Genomic DNA, 16522 nt, shown 5'->3' on the forward strand with positions numbered 1-16522 from the left:
TTTGTTCATTGGATTATCATTTATACGGGCTTTAACAAAATGAAAATGCCAAAGCATTTACCATCTCGATGCTGTTTATAATCTTTGGCTAACTGGCTATGTGTGGGGGTGCAGCAGCGACGCCTTGTGGTGAAACTGTAAAGCTGCAGCTTTTCACCTCGGGTGAGGTCATGGACGCGAAAAAGAGGTACAGCGCCGCCCCGTGAGTCTGGTTGGAAAAACCGTCTGTCGGCCGGGGGAAATATTAGAAAACACAACACAGCATGACGCTACCACTCACCAATAGATAGGAGGCATTAATATTATTCTAACGGTTATTCTGGCGCCGTGGCTGTGTGCTCAGCCTGGCAGCCGCTGGAGATCAACGGACACCGCGTCACCGTGCATCGCGGCCAGCTTTACGTTCCCACGGCCAAAACCAAACAAGCCGCTTCGGGGTCAAACCGTCAGGAAGTCGACCGCAGGGGGACGCGGGAGGTAGCAGCGGAAATGTTAGCTATCCACAGCTCGGCTTGAGGGGACATTTTGTCCAGTCTCGGTGACCGCATGCCGCTGCTTTTACTTTAGCTAACGGGCTATTTGTTGGGCTGAAGCCAGCTAACTTTAGCTAATCGGGGCCCTGTTCTCCCTCTCGATACCTGCATTTTCCGGATCTTTCAAGGTAACCTAAAGTACCGCTGGCTCTCTGCTCTGACTTACAGCACCAGCAGAGTGCTTCTTTTGTGCCATTTTACCCAGTCGCATCCCATGCTATTGTGTTCCATTGCAGTTGTGACGTTAACTGTGTGTAAAGACGACGGTGTTCAATAAAGTTAGACCTGTTCGTCAATATATGACTTTATAGCAAGAAGGCAAAGACAGTGGAAAACGCAACATTTGGTGCACAGTAATCAGTAACCAAAATAAAACGACAGCACCGCGGCATCCTGGCTGTTCGCTAGTAAATACAAAAACTGGTCCAACTTCACCCCCATCACCATTCAGACATCCTAGACTGCATCCACAGGTACTCAAAAATGCACAGTTTCATCACTCAAGTAGAAGTGAACATACTTGTTTCAAAAACTACTGAAGTGCTGGATCCAGACTCTGAAATGCAGTGAAAATGAGCTATTTGGAGGACATTTCTATCAGCTGTTTTGTGCAAAGCTAACTTAACTTCATTAATAATATAAAAATCAAATAATATTATGGGAGTACAAACATTATGTCAGCCCAAATTCAGATGCAAACTCGCTCTATGTGCTGATGTAGCTACACCTAAGCAGAAAAATGAGCATAATCGTGGGTTCAAGTTTGATTCGAGTAGGTGTGAGATCTCTAGTTTTGTAGTGCAGCATCACTTGGAAGTAATTTTTATTGTAAGCACAATGAAATTTTCTTTGTTTTCGGGCTGTGATCAGCTGACCTGAGTTTCTGCTCTTGTTGGCTGTCAGGGCAGATTTGTGACACCCCTACACACTATAAAGGTAGAATTCAGTGAATTAATCTCCTTTCCATAACTTTAAATTTACGTGTTTCCTTGTTACAGTAACCATAAACGCCACATCTGTTCTGCACTGTAAACATCCCCACAGTACCACAGATTAACCGGATTACCCTGCCATACACTGCCTTTTCATGCAACCTTGGAATAGCAAAAGTTAGTATACACTTCACATAAGCAACACATCAGGTATAGATCTGGTATCAGTTCAAAAGTGTCTAAAATGAATGAGGATGTTATGTTTCAGCTTTAACTTCCCAGTCTGTTAAATGTCACGGAGCAGTCCTTACCTTTTAAAATCTAACCTCTCTCCATCCTCTCCTGTCTTACTTTGATAAATAAGCGTTTTTTAACATTTTGAAGTGTGATGAGTGTTGTAGTAACACATGTTGTGATTTATCACTTTGTCCCCAATTGTTTTATCCATTAAGATAACTTGATCTTATTTAATTTTTGTTTTTTTTCTCATGCATAATGGATTGTCAAAAAAGCAAGCTGCAACCAGTGTGCTACTCAATAATGTCAAGTTGGCAACTACATACAGTCTGTTTCTTGTAATACAGCAATTAACTTAGAACTATTGGTTTGGGCATTATGATGATAAGGGTAAGAGTACGTAGGGGCAGTAAACTGAATTTCCCAATTTGTTGAAGAACACTGAAGCTTGAAAAGCTCCAGGTCGCTGCTGATAGGTCAGATGCAGTGACATCAGTAGATCACCTGATCTTTGCTAACTGACTGTAGTTCTGCATAATTAACCTACCCTCTGCTCCTCTGTCTGCAGGGCCATGGATTTCCCAGGCCATTTTGAGCAGATCTTCCAGCAGCTGAACTATCAGCGTGTCCATGGTCAGCTTTGCGACTGTGTCATCGTGGTAGGCAGCCGACACTTTAAAGCCCACCGCTCCGTGCTGGCGGCCTGCAGCACCCACTTCAGAGCGCTGTTCACTGTCGCAGAGGGAGATGCTAGCATGAACATGATCCAGCTGGACAGCGAGGTTAGAAAGAAAATGCTGTCAAAAAAGTGTTTTTAGTCATTCTAATGGTGATTGAAACCACTGTGTGCGTTCTGCAGGTGGTGACGGCCGAGGCCTTCGCTGCTCTCGTGGACATGATGTACACGTCAACACTGATGCTCGGCGAGAGCAATGTCATGGATGTTCTCCTCGCAGCTTCGCATCTGCACCTCAACAATGTGGTCAAGGCTTGCAAACACTACCTGACGACGCGCACGCTGCCCATGTCCCCCTCATCCGACAGAGCTGCCCATCACCACCCACAGCAGGAGCAGCAGAGGCACAGACAGCAGCAGCATCAGCAAGTAGCTGATTTAGCAGTGAACCCGATGTTAGCAGCTAATGCTAACCTTGCAGCAAATGCTGCCACTTCAAAGCTGCAGCGCTCCTTCTTACTGCAGCAGCTGGGGCTCAGCTTGGTGAGCTCTGCTTTGGGTGGGATGGAAGACGACCGGGCGGGAAATGTAGTTGGCAGTAGGGTGGTTGACCAGAGGGCCTCCTTCCCAATCCGACGCTTCCACAAACGGAAGCCCTCTCTGGCGCTGGGGATTTCAGAGGAGAGACCCAGACAGAGACAGCGTCCTTTGGCGCCTAACCTCGGGTTGTTAGGAGAAGAAGGGGTGAACGCAGAGCGGGAGGAGGGAGCACTTCTCTCCCCGGATTCCCACAAGATGGGGGACGAATCTAAACTTGACCCTCCAATCACTGGGTTAGCAGCTGCGTCCCAAGATGACCCTCAGATGCCGAGTCAGTCAGATAGTGGACGCTGCGAGGAGGAGAACTTGGGGAGAATTCAAGGAGTAAACAAAGAAGAGGACATGGATGACCAGGATCAGCAGGACAGCAGAGCAGGGGTGAAAATAAAATCAGGAACAGAGGAGGAGGAGAACGAAGAAGAGGAGCAGAAGGTAAAGCTACAGGTTTGTCTCTTCAGTGGGCAGGAATATTTTCATAGTTAAAACTCTCCAGACCTCTCAGGCTTGTCTGTATGAAGTAAACAAACTTAACAGAAATCGTTGGTTTGATTGTCATTAATGCAACCAGGGGTTAAGGGATTGGACAGAAGAGGGAAGTCATAAGATCGGGTGTAGCAGTGCAGCTGGGGAAAATGACTCACTTAGAAATAAGTCACACATAATTTCTGTTCTGAGGATTTGATTTCCTTGCGGACGGACTGTGACAGCTGACCTGTGCTGACTCTGAGGTCCACTGCTCTTTGTGGGTTTTGCTTGCTGCAATTTACGAGATATTAGCAGATGTTACATGAGCTGTCGTGGCCACTCTCCAACCTTTGGGCGGTGTAATATCTAAAGGTGGAGATTGGCAGGTGAAGGGTAGTAAAGAATGTCATCAACTTACATTCAAACTAATGACTGTTACCCTGAAGCCTTGATTACATTTTTCTCATCGACTTGGATCCAAGAGACATAAATTTGACCAGTGTTTTTGTGGCCTCGTTAACTAATGTGCAGATAATTGACATTACAGTCCATGAACTAAACACACACACACACCCCAGGCAGAAGAGTTCAAGCAGACTTCAAAGGGGTATAACAGGTGGGACAACTCGGCCATCGAGTTTCAGCTGTCATAACCAGTCCTAACAGTGATCGTGAACACCCATCCTGCACTTCATTACTGTAAACTGTACCACAGTACTGCAGAGTACCTACTTTAGCCTGAAAAGACTGTCCAGTATAGTATAGACCCCCCCACTCTGCAGCAGCAGCAGTAGTAATGGCAAGGAAGCCATTTCTTGCAAAAGTTAACATGTTAATTTTCCACTAAATGTTTCCATTTATAGGCTAGAGTTAGAAAAAAATATTTATGATTAACTTTAGAGGTTTTATTTGTTTTACAACTTATATACAGGGAGTGCAGAATTATTAGGCAAATGAGTATTTTGTCCACATCATCCTCTTCATGCATGTTGTCTTACTCCAAGCTGTATAGGCTCAAAAGCCTACTACCAATTAAGCATATTAGGTGATGTGCAACTCTGTAATGAGAAGGGGTGTGGTCTAATGACATCAACACCCTAAATCAGGTGTGCATAATTATTAGGCAACGTCCTTTCCTTTGGCAAAATGGGTCAAAAGAAGGACTTGACAGGCTCAGAAAAGCCAAAAATAGTGAGATATCTTGCAGAGGGATGCAGCAGTCTCAAAATTGCAAAGCTTCTGAAGCGTGATCATCGAACAATCAAGCGTTTCATTCAAAATAGTCAACAGGGTCGCAAGAAGTGTGTGGAAAAACCAAGGCGCAAAATAACTGCCCATGAACTGAGAAAAGTCAAGCGTGCAGCTGCCAAGATGCCACTTGCCACCAGTTTGGCCATATTTCAGAGCTGCAACATCACTGGAGTGCCCAAAAGCACAAGGTGTGCAATACTCAGAGACATGGCCAAGGTAAGAAAGGCTGAAAGACGACCACCACTGAACAAGACACACAAGCTGAAACGTCAAGACTGGGCCAAGAAATATCTCAAGACTGATTTTTCTAAGGTTTTATGGACTGATGAAATGAGAGTGAGTCTTGATGGGCCAGATGGATGGGCCCGTGGCTGGATTGGTAAAGGGCAGAGAGCTCCAGTCCGACTCAGACGCCAGCAAGGTGGAGGTGGAGTACTGGTTTGGGCTGGTATCATCAAAGATGAGCTTGTGGGGCCTTTTCGGGTTGAGGATGGAGTCAAGCTCAACTCCCAGTCCTACTGCCAGTTTCTGGAAGACACCTTCTTCAAGCAGTGGTACAGGAAGAAGTCTGCATCCTTCAAGAAAAACATGATTTTCATGCAGGACAATGCTCAATCACACGCGTCCAAGTACTCCACAGCGTGGCTGGCAAGAAAGGGTATAAAAGAAGAAAAACTAATGACATGGCCTCCTTGTTCACCTGATCTGAACCCCATTGAGAACCTGTGGTCCATCATCAAATGTGAGATTTACAAGGAGGGAAAACAGTACACCTCTCTGAACAGTGTCTGGGAGGCTGTGGTTGCTGCTGCACGCAATGTTGATGGTGAACAGATCAAAACACTGACAGAATCCATGGATGGCAGGCTTTTGAGTGTCCTTGCAAAGAAAGGTGGCTATATTGGTCGCTGATTTGTTTTTGTTTTGTTTTTGAATGTCAGAAATGTATATTTGTGAATGTGGAGATGTTATATTGGTGTCACTGGTAAAAATAAATAATTGAAATGGGTATATATTTGTTTTTTGTTAAGTTGCCTAATAATTATGCACAGTAATAGTCACCTGCACACACAGATATCCCCCTAAAATAGCTAAAACTAAAAACTACTTCCAAAAACATTCAGCTTTGATATTAATGAGTTTTTTGGGTTCATTGAGAACATGGTTGTTGTTCAATAATAAAATTATTCCTCAAAAATACAACTTGCCTAATAATTCTGCACTCCCTGTAGAGGAATTTATCACCATGGCTTAATCCACCCTGAACCTGCAAATTACTGTTACAGCTGCTAAGACGACACAGGTCAACAAAGTAGCAACGCACTGTGACAGAAGAATGGGGAAATGGTTGGATGTTAATTCTTTATTTCGAAAGGACATGCTAGAAAAAATAAAACGTCTTAGTAAGGCAAAGCAGGCTTGTTCAAGAGATTATTTTAGAGCATCTGGTTTTACCCATTTGGGAGCTGGCTCTGAGGTTTCTGTGAGAAGTCTTTCCACAATAAAATTCTGTCCAACTGTGAGACCTTTAGCCAGTGTTGTGAATATTAATTCTTACATTAAAATTTGAGGTCTTATCTCCCTTGGCCTTAGATGAAACATTTCTTTCCTTTTCTTGCTTTTCTTAGGTGGTTGTTAAACGTGAGCCGCTAAGTTCGCCCGAGCCAGCTGATGAAATTAGCGACGTCACATCGCAGGCCGAAGGCAGTGATCGCCCCGAGCCTGGGTGCCAGGAGGACGAAGAGAAGGTGGAGCTGAGCCCAGAAAGCAGCGACCGCAGCTTCACTTCTGAACCCCAGCCCAGCTCCGACTCTCTTCTCCAGCCCAGCTCTCAGCTCATCCTCAAGGGCAGTATAGGAGGAGGAGGTGCGAACGGAGGTTTTGGGTGTAATAATGGACTGAGTGGCAAACCTGGTTTCAACATTTCCAGCTTCCTCAGCCAAAAGGATTTTGCGACTGGCAGCTCGGGGATGGTTGCCGGAGAGGACGACCTTCCGAACACAACAACTGGGGATGCAGTAGCACATCGCTTTCTGCTGAGGCAGGAAGCTGCTGGGACTTCGAGCTCTGCTTCTTCCTCTCTTTTGCAATCAGGTCCACTCAGTGGTGAGAGTAGAAGCAGTTTTGGAGATAATCTGCAAGCCGATTCTCTGTTCCTCCGCCCCCTGCATGATGGTTTAGGAAGCCCCAGAGGAAATGGGGGAAATTCAAGAGGAGGACGTGGAGGAGTGGATCCTTTTGATTTAGAATTCCAGCGCTCAAGTTTGGGGCTTCATTCACTGGGACGGCCCTCAAGAGAGACAGGAGGAGCCAGCGGCACAGGTCTGAGTTATCCAGGCTACAGACGCATTGCTCCAAAAATGACCACTGGCATGGGAGGAGAAGAGGCAGTCGGGGGGATTCTTCAGGATGCTGCCTCTTCTTCCTCAAGTCTAGCGGGTCCCCTGCTCCTCAATGAGAACGGGGGGTATGAGATGAGTGGCAACAGGCCCACCTCCCTCCCCCCTCAGCTCACCCGGGCCTCAGCAGACGTTCTGTCCAAGTGCAAAAAGGCTCTCTCAGAGCACAATGTCCTAGTGGTTGAAGGGGCACGAAAATACGCCTGCAAAATCTGCTGCAAAACCTTCCTCACCCTGACTGACTGCAAGAAACACATCCGTGTCCACACGGGAGAGAAACCCTACGCGTGTCTGAAGTGTGGAAAACGCTTCAGCCAGTCGTCACACCTATACAAGCATTCCAAGACCACCTGTCTGCGCTGGCAGAACAGTAACATGTCCAATGGCTTGCTGTAGGAGCAGAGTGTGGAGATTAAAACACTAGGAATCAGTGTAGCTGCCTTTAAAGTCACAAAGCTGTTATAAAAATGTTTCTGAAGCTCTGACTGAACGGCCAGTTTTGTTATCCGCTCTGTCTAAACTAACTGATCCTGATCACAGACCAAAGATGGGGATGAAAATGTAACTTAATATAAATATATAACGTGATCTTCTCCAGGACCAGTTGATAAAGTTTCTGTTAAAAAATTAACCCCATAGAAAGATTTTAGGGATGTAGGACATGCAAAATTAGCATATTTATTTATGTTAATTAATTGCAAAGTGTCAAAGTGCACCCTTTAAACTTTACTGTATTAGAGCCTGACTGATTTGTCTGCAGGCCGATATATCAGCAAATTACCATTTGGCATTGATAATGGCCAATATGTGAAAATTTAAAAAGGAAAAAAACATATTTTAACAATTTTGTGAGCATAACACAGCATAAAAGATGGACATAGCTGCTGTGACATCACCCTTTGGTTTGTGAACTCCCATTATGAAACTTCAAGATGAGCATGAGGTGATCCTTTAGTGGCGATTCATTGTTAGTGGTACACTTGGAATTAAATTAGATTCAGTCATTGCAACACTCAGAGGCAGCTGTGCAACATCAGCACTAAAGACTGACATCATGTAAAATATTGTATTTAAATTCATATTCGGTGCATAATTGTAAAAACATGTAGCAGCTGACATTATTGACTGTGCCTTGTTCTGTGCACGGGCAGTCACATCCATTCACATTCATCCACGTTGGTCGCCATTATGAGTGTAAGTGCTAAAATCTAATGGTTTATTAGATGCAAGCAAAAAAGGTAGAGATAATCCAGTGTGTGGGAGAGACCTGGGTAATGCTGAAATCTGTAGCATTTTAACAGTTTAACCAGCTGAGAAGGCGACAGAGTAGGTAGTGTTGTAACAGTGTTTTTATTCTGTCATGCGGTGAAATGTCATCAGTACTTTGTTAATTAATAGTCATCATGAGGAATCGAGCAGTGGACTTATTCAAGTCAAATTAACGTGACATGATCGTCGTCTGTGGTTGATTTTCAGTCTGTCGCTGACGTTGTTGCTGAGCTCATTTTAATGTTGAAAATATTTTTGGTTAAAGGCCAAATAATTCAAAATGTACTCATGGAGGCCTTCATGTGGCATATGTCTGCAAGAGTAACAGCCTCACTTTAAAACATTTATACTTGTAGGGGGAAAATTATGAATTAGCCTGATTACCCTTCCACCACAACTGTTTACCTTAGAGTGAAGTTTCATTGTTTACTGACGTAAAACTATTACGGCAATCAGGAGAAAAGTTTAAAAAAACAAACGCATTTTTCTGTCTAAATTCATAAAACAGTTTATTGTGATTGTAAAAGATATGGCACTACGTGACTTTCAGCCATAGCTCCTCGGTGTTGTGCGTTTATTGAAAGAACGGCGAAGTTCAGCATGTGTTGGAGGAAAAAAAAATATTTAGACATGTAAATACTGTATTGCACATTTCTGGTAAGTCTTTTGGAGAGGAGACAAAACAACTCCTAAAGATGTAAACATTGCGTGTCTGTTTGCTACTGTACTTGATATGAGTGCTTTATACGTGTCTCTTTACATATAATGTTGCGCCTGATACAAAAACACTGAGACAAATCAGTCTTTTTTTTTACAGCTAATAATGTTTACTGCAACGTTGAACTATGTGACGACATCTTCACTGTAATCCAACCATCCGGCTCACCCAGCTCTTATGATCTTCCTTCTTCCTTTGTTATTCTGTTGTGCTGGAAATGAAAACAAAGTTCCACTAGTCTAGAAAAATGTAACATCACTAAAGGAATATTTCACATGGAGAAAGTAATTTTAAAAAACAAGATTTTAATGTTTTCATTTTTTGTTAATTACAAGAAATTTTGTGTTTTATGTAGCTGTATTTTAATGTAACTTGATAAATGTTGGGGAATGCTGTAAGTTACAAGACAACTATGTTACAGCTGAGGATGTGTACGCTTAAAAAAAAATATAGACAGGATTTACAAAAATAATATCACATGAAGGTTTTCTGCTAGCAGACATCCTGCAGGTTGAAAAACAGCCTCTGGATGGCAGTATGTTTTTTGAAACAGTATTCATGCTGTGTTGTAGAGTTCTGTTTTAGTGAACTGGAATGGAAAAAAATAACACATTAATTAACATGTTTGCTTTTTGTATAGTTTAATGATTGGTGTATTGTGACACTTGAGCTGTCAGTGAGACAGGATCATTGCTTTCAATCCTAGTTGGCACCTTATTGTACTGTAGAGTCATCACACTGTTAGCCCTTTACAAAATGACACTTTTTAAAAAGGAAAAAAAAAGTTATTTAAAGTTATTTTCCCTGTAAATTTAATTCAGAACTCTATTAAAGTCATTTAAATGACCAGTGACGGTTCAGTCTTTAATCTGACTAAAATTTAGTCTGTTGCTCTGACTCTCACTCACATTCAGCTTCTTCTCTCGTCATGAAGCGAGGTAGCTGTAGCAGGCTTTTGAAAAATACAAAGGTAGATATGGGATCAGGCAAAGGTTTGACTGTTTACATGTCACACAAGCAGGTTAGGTGATGTCTTCTACAGCTGTTGTATTAATTATTAAATTATTATTAAAACTGCACTGACTGAACTACCCTCTGTATGAAGATGTTTGATTTCTTAGAAAGAAATGTGTATAAAAGTCTGAATTGATTATTAAAGTCACTGCCTTATGCCCTCTAGCTTGTAAAGCCGGACTTTTATTGATATGCCAAAATTGAAAGGTTTGGGGGGGGGTGTTAGTTTGTTTTTGTTTGTTTTTTTCTGTATAACGTCCGTAGTGTAACAATGAGGTGGCTAAATGTTTGTCTCTTTACTCTTGAGTACTTTGAAGATTGTATAGTATGTTCAGGTGTTGTATAGGCTGAATAAAAATGCTATGAAATTCAGTTTGTGTGCAACTTTCTTATCATATACAGTGCTGTGAAAAAGCCTTGGCCCCCTTCCTAATTTCGTATTTTTAAATATTTATCACACGTGTGTTAGATCATCAAACTAATTCTAACATAAGACAAAATAACCTGAGTAAATACAGAATTGTTTTTTGTTTGTTAAATTAAGAGATAACTGTGATTAACCACACTTTTGGGGAAAGCTGAGTTCAATTTCCGTATCCACACTCAGGCCTGATTACTGCAAGACCCGTTGATTCAAGAAATTGCTAACATAGAAGCTGTCTGACAAAGCTAACTAGGCTAAAAGTTCTCAAAAAGCAACGCAACATGCAATGAGCAGCTGAGAAGCAATGTCACTGACACCTATCAGAGTGGAAAGAGTTACAGAGCCATTTCTTAGGCTTGATCCTGAATCCTGAAGGAGAATGTCCGGCTATCAGCTTTTCCCCACGCTTGAGTTGTGCAGCAGTACAATGATCTGAGCCAGGTTGTTCATGCGCCAACCCTCCAATGTGGCTGAAATATAACAATTCTGCAAAGAGGAGTGAGCCGAAATTCCTCCACAGAGATGAGTAAAAATCTTTTTGCAGTTCTTGCTGCCAAAGTGTGGGAAACCAGTAGGTTTATAGGAGCAATCACTTTTTCACCCAGGGCCTGCTAGGTTTGAATCACTTTTTTTTCCATATAATTTGAAAATCAGAAAGGGGGCAAAAACTTTTTCACAGCACTCTAGAATCCCAAACTAAAAAATGTGAAACTGAAGACTAAAGAAAAAGGAGACAGTTGCAACACTGCAAGGATTTACTTCAGTCAGCAAAATATATTTTGAACAGTAAGTAGAACTAATCATCCACTATTTGATCATTTTTTCAGAGTGGAAGCTGTTTCTTCTTAAAGCTTGAGCTCTTTGATCATCGGCTGCCCTCGCAGGCCCAGGAGGAGGTTGTTTGCTGCCAGGGAAGACATAGCATCACGGGTAGTATAGGAGGCACTCGCAATATGGGGTAGAATCACTGCAGGAAGAGAAAATATTAAAACCTAATGATAGGCAGAGAGGACCAAGTGTGATTTAAAAACCTGTTCAAAGTAGCAGAATGCCCACCACAGTTTTTGAGCGTAAACAGTGGGTGGTTGGTTGGCAGCGGCTCAGGAACAGTGACATCTAATCCAGCTCCTGCGATCTGCCCTGTGGACAGAGCTTCATACAAGTCTTCCTGGTTCACCACCCCGCCTCTGCACAACAGCAAAGTCAGTTATAGACTCAAAGGGCAGAATCCTCTCTGCTGATTGCCTACAGTACATATCCATTTCTCCAGATGCAAGTCACCGAGAAGTTAAATGATTAGTCATTCTAATTTCCTGTGAGTGAACTAGTCAACTGTGGAGGTCATTTTGTGAAACTGCGAGCAATTCTAATATCTCAAATGTGAATATTTGGATTTGAGGAAACACAATGGTCATTTCTTAAAACCGCTACCTTGCATTTTGTGTATTAAATGGTGATCAGTGAAGGAAAATAACCTGTTAAACATCAGGTTAATCAGTAATTAATGAGCACAACACTCACAGACCACTCTTGGGGTCATGCATGTATCAGGTAGGGATACCTGCTCGTGTTGATGAAGATGGAAGTCTTTTTCATCTTGGAGAAGAGGTTCTTATTGCAGATCTCCTTTGTCTCTGGTGTTAGAGCACAGCACACAGCCAGGAAATCTGACTGCTTTGCCAGCTCATCAAAAGAGACTAGAACAAGATACAGTGCAAGGTTATTAAAAATAAACTGAAAACTAAAATAAAACAAACCTTTTTAGCTGGTAGGAATCAGATGAAAACTAAACTAGATGCACTAATATCACTTTTATCATATTAGGTTTGTGGATGGCTCTTAGGACTTCAAGAAAGACTTATAAAAAGTCAAAAGGTTTTAAGTAGCCTTATCTTTTGACTAGCCCCTTAAACCTGCCTCTCATCTGCCCTGTTGGCAGGGGATCTTTTGTCCACATATCATAGAGTAACGTCCTTGCTGGGTCTTCCTTACCATATTCTGCATTGATGGCACTCGCCAACTCAGGCCTGGGGGCCACATCTGTGTAGATAAACTTCCTTACTTTGAAAGGTGCCAGACGCTCAGCAATGGCCACACCTTTGAGTACAATCACACACTGTAAAAAGCTCATAACTGACAGAAATGGCAGTTTGACGATACGCTGATGTAAAGGTTGTCTTAGTGACGTGCTGCTTACCGATCCTGCCTAGTCCGAGAATACCGACAGTGCTGTTGGCCAGCTCATAACCACACAGCCACAGCGTTCTCCACGTGCCCCAGCCGCCACTGGCATCAGTGAGAGAAAGAGAGAATTTGTTTTGCACAGTTTGCATTTTTGCATGTATGTTTTAGTAAGTTTTCCACACATGTGTGATCTTATTTTGTATATGACAGTACGTCTTGGCCTCATGTGTGGCCTCTATGAGCCTCCTGGAGGTCGCAAGCAGCAGAGCTACTGTCAACTCAGCAACAGCATCTGTCAGGACTTCAGGGGTATAACCTATACGGATTCCTCTGTAGGGGAACATAAACATTGCATACAACGTTACATGAATATTTCACTGCCTATTTGCATGTTAAGAACCTTTTTTCATAAAGGGAAGATCACTCTCAGTAGAGCCATGAACGGCATTCACACGTGTTACAATAAAATAAAACAGAAAGAGGGAACTCACCGTTTCTTCAGCTCATCCAAAGACAGATGATCGAATCCCACTGACATTGTACTGAGGACCTTCAGGTTTGGACCTGCAGGAATACATCACACATATAAAGACATGCAAGGCTGTTTGTTGCATTTAGGTTATTTGTCAAAGGCAAAGGGCAGACCTGCAGCGTCCAACAGTTCCGCATCAATTTTTTCTGTCAGCGTGCAAAGCAGACCATCTACACCTTTGACCTTCTGAAGGAGCTCCTTCCTGGGCACCGGTATGTCATCTGAGTCCCACAGCTCAAACTGCACCCTAGGGAAACAGAAATCACATGACTGAAGATTTAAATCAAATCCAGTTTTGAAAAAAACAAAAAAAATCCCAAATGCATGAGCACAGGTTTCACATTTATATACAGATAATGGTTCTTCTTAGAGATACATAATCTCAAAGTGCTTTTCATAGAAATCCTGGGATTTTAAGGTGCAGTGAAACATTTGTGCAGTTCTCTTTCTCAGGGAATACCCTTTAGACTATGTGCTTTATTTGACGAGACCTTAAGGCAAACATTAGCAGTCATGTTTGTTCAAAGTAAATGATGAACCTCAGACCAGACATTCAAACTGCTTAAAGTGATCACTGTCAAATCTCCTGCGGCACACATCGCGTAGTTACATAAAAATGCTAAAAAATTTGTTATTTTAAGTGACATAACAGGATACTAAAAAAATACTCACTGTCCGGATTTGCGGAGGATCTTCAGGCCCTCAGGTGGGATCTGTCGTGTGACGTAGACGCGTGGCAGGGTTGACATCTCCCTCTGGATGTTGCTTGTTAGACCCCCGGTAATGTTCAAAGGAGTAACGGCGATCTTCTGGAGCCGACGGAGTGCCATGCGACTGCACCACATTGCAGCGTAAGTGCGTGGGCAGAGTGTCCACAGTGTAGGATGAGTAGACTCTGGAGACTGTTGTGGGATTTGTGTGTGATTCTGGCTGCAGATCAAGGGGGAGGCTCCTTTGTGAACTAACCAATATGATAAAAGGGCGGGAGTCCGAAGGCCATTGCATAGTCTGAAGGTCTGAAGGTTAGAGATACTTATCCCTAGCCCCCCCCCAAAAAAAGAAGCAAAAATCGGTCCAATTTTGTCTCTGATTATGGAACTGGAGGCACAAGCATAACTACCTGCTGTGACAAAGACAGTACCAGAATTGTGTTTTTCATCGAGTTGTGGTGTAAATGTTTCACTTAGCTGGTGAACTTTGTTTCTTTAAATGAGGGGGGGGGACCTGAACATTGTTTTTTATCTTCTGCTTTCACTGGTTGCGACCAGTTTTTATATCTGGCTTTTTCCAACACGAGCCTGCCTGCGTTGTCATGAAAATAGAAAAGTTGTTGCTTGGTTGATTGCTTATTTTTTCTCAAACTGAAAAATAAAATACCCCTAACCCGTAATGGCTGGAGGAGGTATTGTCACACCTCAAATCCAAAGCGATAAAGCAGACTCATCATCGACAAGGTTGATTTAAGATAAGGCAATATTTTCTGACATGTTTCTGCTGTTTCTGTCCTGCTTTCAGTTGGATGGACCTTAAAATCATTATTGTGTTACAGGTATTACTTTTGTGCTATCTTTTTCTTTTATGAATAGAATGCATTGTTGTCACCATATTCACATATACAATATACATCTATACGGTGAAAAGTCTTAAGACACTCTTAATCACTTTATATTTTTATAGGAAAACGCGAAATAGACTCAGCAACTTATTGAAACATGTGCAAACACACATAGAAATACAGTATATAAGGGGAAAAAATAGAGTTTGTACAATTCTAATGAGCTCGGAAGTCAGTACTTAGTATTATTGGTAGAACAGTGTGTTATTTATTCTTTAACACAGCCTGGACACTCTTAACCTTTATTTCTTTAATTGTGTAGTCTTCAGGAATAGTTCTCCAGGCTTCTTGTAGGACATTTAAAGCTCTTCTTGAAATGTTGACTTCCTTTGCTTCCCTTCTCTGTCAACATGATCCCACACTGCTTCGGTAATGTTGTGGTCCGGACTCTGAGGAGGCCAGTCCATGACTGATAGTGTGTGTTTTTCTAACCAGGTATGCTTTTACTGCATTAGCCATTGCCAATCATGAGCTTTTCTGTTGGTAGTTGTTCAAAATGTGTGTTGATAATTCAATTTGTTTTGACAAAATCCCCAACACAACTGTCTGAAGTGCAGATTGAAACCATGACAGAGTCTCCACTGTGTTTTACAGACCATCACTTATAATTTGTAAACACTGACTTAGACACTAACTGTTCTACCTCTCTTCCGACCTCTTCTGCACATACTGATGAGCTTTTCTCCCTGCTTCCCCTCCTTAAGACTGGCTTCTTTTTTTTTTTTTTTTTTTTTGCCTGTCCCGTTTGGCTCTTTTGCCATCAGAATTGTTGTCTAAAGGCAAAGAAAGATGCCCAACGGATTTACTTTACCAAACTGACCATCCCAGCCTTGCCGTAATGGTCCATTTGATTCACCTTTTATTGTTTATTTTATTTTCACTTACTGAATACGGGACAGACTTGACTGGGGGAAAGAAGGGGAGAAAGAAAGAGGGAAAGAGAAACAGCTGAGAAGAGGGACGGGGGAGAAGGGCAAAAGACAAAAACCAACAGAACGGGCAGAGAAAAAAAAAATGCATATATCAATCACCTGGATCACCTGCTGAGAAAGAAAAAAGAAAGCAAGCAGAAGAGAACAAGAGTAATAGAATAAACAACATCACAATGATATATGGGAATATGACAGTAAATACTAGACTGGCTTCTTAACAGCTACTGAAACAGTGAACAGTAGATTTATTAAATCAAGAGTCAGAAGCATCTCCCAGGACCTGTGTCAGATATTTGTTAGATGCTTTACCTGTTTTATTTTTTAAAAAATTGTTAATTTAATTTACTTATTTTGTTTTTTTTCCCACTTCTCAGTTTCTTCAATATTATTAAAGACACACTGCACAACATGTTCAGATATGCCAAGTTTTCAGCAAATAAATCCTGTGTTTTTGTGGGGGAGAAGGGGGGGGGGGGGGTCTGCTTGTAACAAAGTCTCTAAAGATTCCATTTAAAATTGGTATTTTTCTAAGTTGTCTGTTACGTTTAGATCCTTGAATTTGGTGCCTTTTAGCTATTGAATGAGTCATGGATCAGTGTTAGGTTTTTTAAAAAGCAAGCAAAAAGAAATGGGTGGTAACTCAAGATTACACCTCTGAAAACAAAATGGTGAAATTTTATTCTTTAGAAAAATGTCACCCGAAATCTAGTAAATCATCATAAATGTGTGTTATTTTATCAA

The 16522-nt window shown here is 42.0% G+C and overlaps 2 protein-coding genes across 5 annotated transcripts; one reads left to right on the top strand and one right to left on the bottom strand.

The window, feature by feature from the left end:
- Positions 1–98: 98 nt before the first annotated feature.
- Positions 99–10466, top strand: zbtb5 (zinc finger and BTB domain containing 5; the record flags this gene model as incomplete). Of its 4 annotated transcripts, none has more annotated exons than XM_082536316.1 (4): positions 99–187; positions 2271–2484; positions 2562–3422; positions 6323–10466. In XM_082536316.1, the coding sequence occupies 4 exons, from the start codon at positions 99–101 to the stop codon at positions 7487–7489; spliced, it is 2331 nt and encodes a 776-aa protein (XP_082392442.1). In that variant the 3' UTR covers positions 7490–10466. The 4 variants fall into 4 exon arrangements, with proteins under 4 accessions (XP_082392442.1, XP_082392443.1, XP_082392444.1 ...); XM_082536317.1 differs by having other exon boundaries at positions 2562–3410; XM_082536318.1 differs by lacking the exon at positions 99–187 and adding an exon at positions 194–661.
- An 806-nt stretch (positions 10467–11272) lies between these two features.
- grhprb (glyoxylate reductase/hydroxypyruvate reductase b) lies at positions 11273–14155 on the bottom strand. The gene is made up of 9 exons (XM_082535045.1): positions 13907–14155; positions 13348–13481; positions 13194–13266; positions 12916–13032; positions 12716–12804; positions 12511–12615; positions 12080–12215; positions 11575–11705; positions 11273–11485 (listed from the first exon to the last, which is right to left on the bottom strand). Exons 1-9 carry the CDS (start codon positions 14077–14079, stop codon positions 11364–11366), a joined length of 1080 nt encoding a protein of 359 aa, XP_082391171.1. The 5' UTR covers positions 14080–14155; the 3' UTR covers positions 11273–11363.
- Between the last annotated feature and the right edge of the window lie 2367 nt (positions 14156–16522).

Source organism: Aulonocara stuartgranti (assembly GCF_965226115.1).
Source record: "Aulonocara stuartgranti genome assembly, chromosome: 6".
In the NCBI taxonomy this organism is placed as follows: Eukaryota; Metazoa; Chordata; class Actinopteri; order Cichliformes; family Cichlidae; genus Aulonocara; species Aulonocara stuartgranti.

Bases quoted from the DNA above. Each gene is read 5' to 3' on its own strand.
- grhprb (XM_082535045.1), bottom strand. From the start codon at position 14,079: ATGTGGTGCAGTCGCATGGCACTCCGTCGGCTCCAGAAGATCGCCGTT. The intron at 13,267-13,347 runs GTCTGCCCTTTG...GTATTCCTGCAG, and splicing joins GGAACTGTTGGACGCTGCAG to GTCCAAACCTGAAGGTCCTC. The intron at 11,486-11,574 runs GTGGGCATTCTG...CTCTTCCTGCAG, and splicing joins GTTTACGCTCAAAAACTGTG to TGATTCTACCCCATATTGCG.